The sequence below is a fragment of the Poecilia reticulata genome, linkage group LG12, assembly GCF_000633615.1.
Source record: "Poecilia reticulata strain Guanapo linkage group LG12, Guppy_female_1.0+MT, whole genome shotgun sequence".
NCBI lineage: Eukaryota > Metazoa > Chordata > Actinopteri > Cyprinodontiformes > Poeciliidae > Poecilia > Poecilia reticulata.
The window spans coordinates 23,626,419-23,635,719 of NC_024342.1; the positions used below are offsets into that span (position 1 = coordinate 23,626,419).

General features: G+C 39.6%; 1 protein-coding gene across 1 annotated transcript in view; it reads right to left on the minus strand.

The window, feature by feature from the left end:
• The window catches only part of vav2 (vav 2 guanine nucleotide exchange factor), a 177,619-nt gene extending 168,695 nt beyond the window's left edge, over nt 1-8,924 (minus strand). Inside the window, exon 1 of the mRNA XM_008424709.1 lies at nt 8,895-8,924. Coding sequence (XP_008422931.1) covers nt 8,895-8,924 — 30 coding nt within the window. The remainder of the gene's footprint in view (nt 1-8,894) is intronic.
• Nucleotides 8,925-9,301: the final 377 nt, after the last annotated feature.

Genomic DNA, 9,301 nt, shown 5'->3' on the forward strand with positions numbered 1-9,301 from the left:
GTGTGTGTGTATAAAAAAACAACAACAGTGGATTGATGCTGCAGTAGTGTCAATAAGCCTGGATGCAACAATCATTCCCATCAGGCCAGAGTACACACAAGGTGTCAGCCAAACAGCAGAGGTGTGGTAAGCACACGGAGAGCAAGGTCATTATTTGGATAGAGCAGCTGGAGTGAGAGAGTTGAGAGCTTAATGCTGTTTGAACATGGATCTGGCCGACTCTATTACGTACAGCAGAGCTGACAGAGTAACGGAATATTTGATCAGAATGCATAAGACACATCATCACCAATACCGCGTGGCTAATATCCTCATGCTGGAGAAGTCAACTGATATTTGGTATCAATCTGGAGCGAATGTTCGTCTGAGAGAGTAGCATGATTAAATAAATAATTGCTTTTTCTGCAGGACGGTTTCACTTCCAGGGCAAACAGCATGCTTCATTCCAGTACGGTTAGGTGAGGAACCCAAATATCGGTGGGCTTTGGAGGTAAGTGTGTATGGTTAAAGCAAACTCACAAGACTATTAACGACACTAGGTTCACATTAATGAGACAAGATACTACCAATATTTTTAGAAAGACGCACTATTTATTTATTTTTTTTTTGGGAAGGGGGGTTTTAGAGTCGTAGACAGATTGCAAATTATTTATTACCAATTTTCCAATAAAGCATATCTATAACACTCACAACAAAGTACAAAATGCATAGGCATTGACTGCCATTTGCAATGCAGCCAATCCAGGAGTGCCATTCATTTTCCTTAGCTCTGATTGGCTGAACCCCCAAGAGCGGTGATATGACAGACCTTAAACGATTGTATCAAAACGGTTTCCACTTCACATATTAATGCATATTAATGCATGTTTGATCTGTTAAAACAGGTGGTCGAGTGTTTTAGAGGGAAAGAAGAAAAATACTTTTTTACCGCCTTGATGAATATTTACTGTAGAAGAACAACACCTTCCTGAGCGTTCAGTATAAGTTGCTTGTACCAAGCAACAATTGAAAACTATGATTTATTTTTGGAAAGTGACTGCCGGGAAAAAAAAAAAAAAAATCAACTAAAACTAGCAGATAAAATAAAACAAATGTGGCCCTAATTGCACCATTATTTCTCTATTAAGTCATTATGCTATTCTAATATCTTGACAATTAGAATCCAGCTAGTTATTACTGTGCATGTCCACCTCCGTTTTGCATGTGCGGACATGTTCATGCACGTTTTGTTTTGTCTCTTCGGCAGCACATGTGTGTTTGTGTGCGCTAACACACCACTGTATACTAGCTTAGCATGTGCGCACAGTCTGATGTTACCGCGATAACGGAGAAGACAAATGATCCATTGGGTTTTATCTGAGAAGTTATCACGCTGACTAAGAGAAATTACACCTAGTCAAATAAACCCCAGATAACATCTCAGTCTAAATGCTACAATTACTAACTTTGTATTCCCTCCAAATACACACCCAGCTCAGACAAGGCCCCGAAGCCAGCTTCACTATTTAATGACTCAATAGATTGGTCGATATAACAGCCACTTGTATACTCAGGTGAACTGGCCTGCTGTGGTGAATACATAGCTTGGGTTTATAGCCATCAGTTAAAATAAATGGAGCAAAACCTGAGGTGGAATACAGCAAAAGGACCCCCCTCTTCAATGCAGACATAAACACCGCCGTGCTCAGAGGCGAGGCATGTGCACACAGCGAGTAGCAAACAAAGAGTACAGGTCAGGAGATTTACTATGCAACACAAAACACTACAGCTCTGCCAGGAATTCATGCAATAGGAGATTTGAAAACAGCGCCCCAAAAGAGCAGCAGGTGAATCCAAAGTGAATCTGTTCTCTTAAATCTCTTTGGAGTGAGGCAGCACAAGGCCGACCATGAATCAGATGTAGCCGACAAGCCTGCATAAAAGGACAACAGATACCAAAAAAACACTATTTAAAAAAATGTGCATGTTTTTCCATCAGTGTTTGCATCTGCAAGCCCTTACTAAAGGGTTTGGGTGTTTTTCTGATGTAAAAAAAATAGATCAAAATCAATCATTTTTGAGAAAATACGGAATAAAAATGACCCCCGGGTTTGAGCTGTGGAATCCCTCCATCACCATTACATTGTTTGCCTGGAAATGTCACAATATTAAATATTAAAACCAGCTCCTCCTTTCTTCCACTCTTGGTAAGGAAGTGGCTTTACAAAACTACACACTCAATCTCACATATGTAATATGCCAGCTTTTAGTCATAATTGCTGCCCATTCTTACTATGTTTAAAAATAAGACGCATGCAAATAAGGAACAATTAATTTATGTTTCCCGTGACTTTTAGTGACTTTTTTGTCATCTTTTCTTTCCTCGCTTCTGTTTACACTTCTTGTATCCACATTTCCTGACAAATTACATATCACAAAAGGAAAATTATATTTTTAATCCCTTTTAGTCCTTCCTCTACACTTTTTTGTAGAAGTCTGCCAACATGATGACAACACTATGTCACGCCACATGTGGAGCAAACTGTCATTTTTATGTAACTTCATATTAATATGATGATATATTTAGGAAGGAAGCATTCAGTGACCATGTGACTACATTTATGTGCCTCAGGAAAAGGCACAAAATTAATCTGGTCTATAAAAATACACTTCTACATAGTTTCAGATGACTTTAGACATCAAAACAAGTTAAGCTAATCTGGTACAGCGGCGATTTACGACTACAACATTGCATCTGGTCAGAATCTCTCAGTTTTAGCATCCTATATAGAGAAAAACAACTTCAACAAACATTTTTATGCTGTAATTTCAACCACAGTGGCAGCAGGAGCAACGGCTGAGTGGAAAGACCCACATTCACAGTGAGAGTTTAACCAAAGATGCTGAGGTTAATCACAGCAGGCAGGAAGCCCCGCCAACAGATGATCAGTATAAATGCAGATGTCCGTCATCCTGGAAGCAGGTAAAGTTAAGCTGGACCCACTATGACACGGTAATTAACTTTTAATTTAGAATAAAATTCTTGTTTTATTAAGATTTGCTGGTTAAACACATAAAAAAAGTACATAATTCTAATAATCCACTTACATTTCAACATTTTTGACAGGCACCTTTTATTTAAACTCAACTTTTAATGACCCAACATGACAAAGCGGTAGATTTCCTGCTCCAAAGTTATTCAAATGATTTAAAACACACATGGAGAATTTCACAGCATCGCTGCCAGAATCGTTTTTGGACTTCTACAAAAGACAACCATCTCCATTCAGCATAACAGCAGGAGGAGAGTCATTTGCTGATCAAGGCGCTGCAGAAATAAGAGTTGCAATTACAACAGGTTTTTCCTCTCCGGGAGGCTAATGATAATTAGAGACAAACTACTGTCCGTGCATCCATCACACTGCAGGAAGCCAAATAATAAACTACTGTATGAGAGCATCTTATTGTCTTAAGACACACATGAGCACCAACTCTTGGAGTGATTTAAGCTGCTGTAATGTGTTGCTTGGGAAGAAAAGTAGCAGGATTAAGTCAAGGCAACAGATTTGGTGATTACACACAAACAGGCATCCTGGAAAGCTGATGCTGCTGCTGAAGCAAAAACAAAAAACAAACAAACAATCAGGTTAAAATATATGATGCATTGTGTCATCTTTCCTTTGCTGGTTTGTCTAAGAACAAAACAAGCATCTCTGTAAACTATAGAAACATTGAGACATTAATCTATTTTAGTGGATAAATTAAAAAAATATATAGCTTTGCTATTGATACTTAGATTTTCTTTCTGTTATTCTTGAGAAGCCTCTCCATATAAACTCCCTCTGACTTCATATCACTAATCCAGAGCGACGACATTCCACACAGCTGGGAATTTCTTAAAGAAAGACGGCAGTGAGGGACGACAGGCGTCCTGCACTGATGTCAGGACAACCTGTAAATCTGCACTGGGAGTCTCTCCATGTCGTTCTTTTCAAAACAACAATGGCGGACAAAGAAGATGGAGCAGTCCTGTTGTTGAGCGAGCAACTGCTTCAAATTTAAGTAGCATCTCTCGTCTTTCTTGTAGGCTGAAGTCATCGAGTGTTGTTTCTGCTTTTAACTCATGCTGTTTGTGCCTATAAGTCAGACAACACTAGACTGTGAATAACTTACTTTGCTAGTCAAAGGTGCTACAGACGCAGGCTGACTTCCAACTCCTGCAAAATGCATGGAGGCTACAAAAAGGCCCCCCAAGAATCTAAGAATCTCATTTCAATCACACTTTTTCCTTCCAGTAAACTTTGCAACGATATACATTATATATATCTATATATTCAAACTGGTGATGCACTGATCGATCAGCTGGTCTGATTTCCTTAACGCTGGCTGATCGACCAATAATTAGTTGTGAAACTGATCTTGTCCACCTGCAAAGGCCAGAAAATCATCCGCTTTCCCTTTTTTGCTTTGTGAAAAAGGAGATTCATCCATCAAGTTACGCCAAAACCTTTCGTTCATTTTATACTATCTATTCAATGACTATGGGTGTCGGTGATAATGACCACATGACTGTGAAGTGAGTAATTTTTTCCAAGACTGTGGAGGCCACAGAACAATTCTATTTGAAAAATCATTGTTATTTTTATAGTACTAACTTTCTGACATATTATTTCTTTCACTTTATACAAATGTACCCGTTTTTAGCTACTGTGCAACTCTTGCTAGCCTCTCAGTCATTGCAAATCAAGGTAAAAATAAAGCAAGTAAGCGACAAGAATGCGTAAACCAGCGTTTCGAGCTTGATCTTTAAATTCTTATCGTGATGCTAATTATAAATGAGCTCTATACGTCTGCTGACAGTCTGATAATAGGGTTTCTCTGCAGCAGCAGCAAGTCATTATTCCACTCAGCGTTCCACTATCTCCCGAAGGCCATCAGTCACCGGGAGTCACAACATTAACTACTTGATGAGTCCTCAATCAAAAGACGAGCTCATGCTGCTGTCATCTAAATAAAACCCAACCATTCTCACTTTGCCCGTTTCCACCTCAGGCGTACCTTTTTTGCAGATTCCCCGGGGCAAACGGAGGAGTAAAGCTAGTTTCTTAAACTCAATTTTGCTTGTTTTTTATTCTTTTTGGAGCGTCGCCAGGGTTCATTACACTTCCAGTAACAGATCTTAAGTGTGCGTTATTGCAGTTAATTAAGTACATTTGTAAGGTTTTAATTGTTGGGTAGCAGGCAGGAGGGGATGAAAATCAGTGTAGGGATATGAAGAAAAATAGAACATGCAATCGTTCACATCCCTCACCATCGCCCACTTGGTGCCGTCTCACATGGAGAAGCCAGAGATGAAACTCCGGGGCGACGGAGTGAGAGCATATTATAAAACAGCATGGTGGCACAGCGAAATTACACATTATGCCTTCGCATCCCTTAAGAAAATTATTCAATTACGCTTTCATTGCATTTGTTGATGCAAGTGTGTCTGAAAAACAAGTCTCGGTGGCAGCTGGGAATAGCGCGCTAACAGAAGGAGGGAAAGCAGAGGGCGTTAGAAAAAAATAAATAAAAAATCCACAGATGGAGGTCGAACGTCTTTATTTTGAAGCTGACTGAAAGGCATGGAAAATTAAGCGATGCATGTAGGACGGGTGGAAGATGAGCAGATTGAAAGAGGCAGGGGAGAAAGGCAGGATCTAACTGATCATATTTGCGCTGTGTGACATGCCAGGGACTTCTTGTTCTCAATATTTCATGGAAAAATGCTCTTTACTTTTTTAGCATGAGAATATTAACCATCTTTTAGGGATTTGGGGAAGAATCACTGAATTATTAGCTGTAGCTAAGTAAGCCTGCTGAGCTAATATGCACTTGCAAAACTTACATTTTTTTTTTTTTTTTGGGGTGGGGCATGTTAATATTGATGTTGAATAAATCAGTTCCAGTCTGAGGAATATGTAGAGCAAAACTCAAGTTGGCGATAAAGGAGTCAGGAGCTCTTTCAGATTAATCTGTGGCCACAGTTTAGCTAATCAAATGCACTCGAGGAACTAATAACCAGGTTTGGATACTTTGGCAATAAGAAACTGGTGTGCCGACAGTTTGGAGGTCTGAAGGATCCAAATATGAGTTAAAAAAGACAGAAACTATTGTTGCTGTTTGTTGTTGTTTTCATTAAGACCCACTATATTCCAGTGGTATACAGTTAAGAAAGCATCAACTTTATCAACATCAGAATTCCTGGAAACAAACAAAAATACCCAAACTCCATCTCCAGAGGCCTCAGTTGACGTGATAAATGTTTAAATTCCCAGCAGAACCATATGAAAAAGGCTGAAAGGCTGATGGAGAACGCCTCATCAAGTTTTCCTGCATGAAGACCAAGTCGTCTAGAACAATATACTTTGTACAAACAATTGCCAAGTAAAGTTGTTTGGCAATAATGCACATCAGCTCATTAACAACAAATTAACTGTAAAGCACAGTGGAGGAGGGATGATGATTTGGGTTTGTTGTGAAGAAACAAAACCTCAGAACTTTGCTGTGATTGCCTTGATCAAGATCTCCTCTATATGATGGAGTGGTTTATAGTCAAATGTGAGGCGGCTTGTCAAAAAAAAAAAAAAAAAAAAGTTTTTGGCTATAATAGAGATCATGTCGCAATGTTTCAACCTGTTCCTCCAACTGTCAGGTATGGAGGTGGCAGGGTGATGATGTGGGCTTGTTTTCCAGTTTCAGGGTTTGAACAGAAAGCATTCTAGAGTGAAAGCTGAGGCCAAAACAACAAATCAAATGGCTCAGTCAAAGTCCAGAGCGTAACGTCACTGAAACGCTGAAGAGGGTTGAAACAAAAATCTAGAGCTCTGAACTTTCCTATTTTTCCAAGTGTGAGTAAACAGGACAACAGTGATTTGACATTACCTCCCTGAGTTTTGGTGTTCTTTGATACTGTTTATTAAAAACATTAGGTCAAATTTCATAACAAACTGAATAAATAGAAGATTTTTTTTGCTTTGTTTTTACAAAACTCCTTGGCCAATAAAGCTGATTCAGACACGGCACAAACATTGTTCCCATTGAGATGACAGCAGCGTCCCATTCTGGGAATTTCCTTTTGCCTTTGTCATCTCTAATAACATTATCTTCACCTACCTGTCTCTGCTCTGCTTCTTCATACCTTACTAGTTTCTACGGAGCGTGAAAAAGGGGGGCAAAGGGCAGGGCTTCTGAGGACATTCGAGTCACAACAGACAACAGTTTATATTTTAAGATAAATGGGAGTAGCCTAACTTTCAAACACAATTACACTTTGTAACCTTGACAGCATCCAGGATGTCCAAATCCATCAGTCCAGAGTGAAGGAACACATTTAGTTAGCAACGCAGTTTCTAAACGGCTAGAAAATGAGGCACTCTTCCTACGTTCTAGTGTAAAAATAAGGGCATAAACATATTTCAGCCACATTACTGCAAATTTGGAGTGAATTTAAATCTCAGAGGATTAAAAAGCTCTTATGTTTAGACATAAATATAAAAAAATTATATTCAAGCTCTGGGCTAAGCAAGACCAAGTTCTGATGCTGACCTAACCAGTTTCCCGCTTTAGGTGGTGCTTCCAGTGCAGAAGATAAGAGATGTTACTGCTGTGCAGCTGAAATGTTAACAGTGAAAATAAATGTATGCATACATTTATGTAATACAGTTTTCCCATCAGCTTGTAACCCAGGCTTATGTAACATTTGCTGCAAACACAWTGTTTGGTTTAGCTCAGTCGACACCTGAACAAACCAATCGGTTTGCAGACTGTGTATTGTTCCATGAGGAAGTGCATTATGGTTTTTTATTAACTACGGAGGAATTGGCAGGTGATGATAATCAGCTGACTTTCTGCTTGGTCAACCTCGACTGTTGATCAGAAAGTCAAAAATCCACCTTTCAGTGTGGATTTGATTAATGTGCTACGTGAACTAATTGTTATTCATTTTCAGTAACAGCGTTGTTATAAAACACAGAGAAACGAGAGAAACTATTAAAAGGAAAAAACATGTCCGGAGTTCATTCAGGCTGCGAGAGAGAGAGAGAGCGCAATGCTTTAAGAAAGCAAGATGGCCGAGTGGAGTGAAATTTCCTGGCTTTTATTCCTGTGAGCTTTTAAGTTTTGCCTGTAATGGACCAAGCAGGATTTGCAAATCTCAAGCTGAGCGTGGATCTACAATCTCTGCTTACACAAACATCCTGTCATAAAGCACGACATGAAGATATTCAGAACAAGATCAAATCGGTGCCCACTTAGGAGCTTGGCAACGATACACACATCATGTAAGTAATAAAGTTGCTAAGAATGGAAGGACACCAGAGCGGGAACATTGCATGGGCAAGGATAGTTGGCATACTGTGGGATCTAATAAGGACCTTGATAAGATAAGGATTTTAAACACTTAACCTGCATCGACAGAGTGGCTTTATTTGCTGCCAATCACGAAAAGTTTGTTTAACCTTTGACTGTGCAACCGGAGGAAAAGCTTACCTTGGCACTCTGCTGCTGACTGTTAAAGCAATCTACTGTGTTCCTGAGTACATGTGATGAAGTGCCGCAGACAGGCTGAGATCGAGCAATTTGCTCAGCTTTGGGAGTGAACCAGCACTTAAGCCTCAGCTGAGCCGTGCGCGTTGTACAGTGTATATGAGTGTTTGTCGAAGGCCAAAGAAATGCTGCACTAAATCCATTGGGCTCTTGTTGTGACTCCTGCCCAGATATCTGGATGTGTTGCCAGGCTTTAACAAACAGGCTCTCTGTGCTATCAGCCTTAGTTATCACCCCGTCACACTGTACAGGGAAGATAAATCTAGGCAATTAAAATTTAAATTGCTGTGTGCACTGCCGTGACTTCCTTCTTTCTGTGCATCTCTCACCGGCACCGGCTCGGACCGCTGCAGCCCCATGTTGGGAGTGAAAATAATAGAAACGTGTAGAACTACTGTACATGCCATTCAAGGCTGAAGTTGATTCTTTTACTCATCATGTTTGACTGATGGAGGGACGGATAACAGGAGTAAACACAAAGAAATTTAAGTAAACAGATAAATTATCATACTCTATTTTCTTTTTCTAAACTTATGCAGCCGTGGAAAAGACCAAACTCCAGAGATCATAACCCTGATGTCTACAGCATGGTGTTTGCATTTTATATTGCCTCTTGTATTATTCTGATATTAATGTGTGCGCATCGTGGAAGACGAATTTTATATTTTCTGCAGATTGCTTGCATTTGGAAAACTCATTCAAGCTGAGATGATTTAAATAAATATTCAAAAATGTT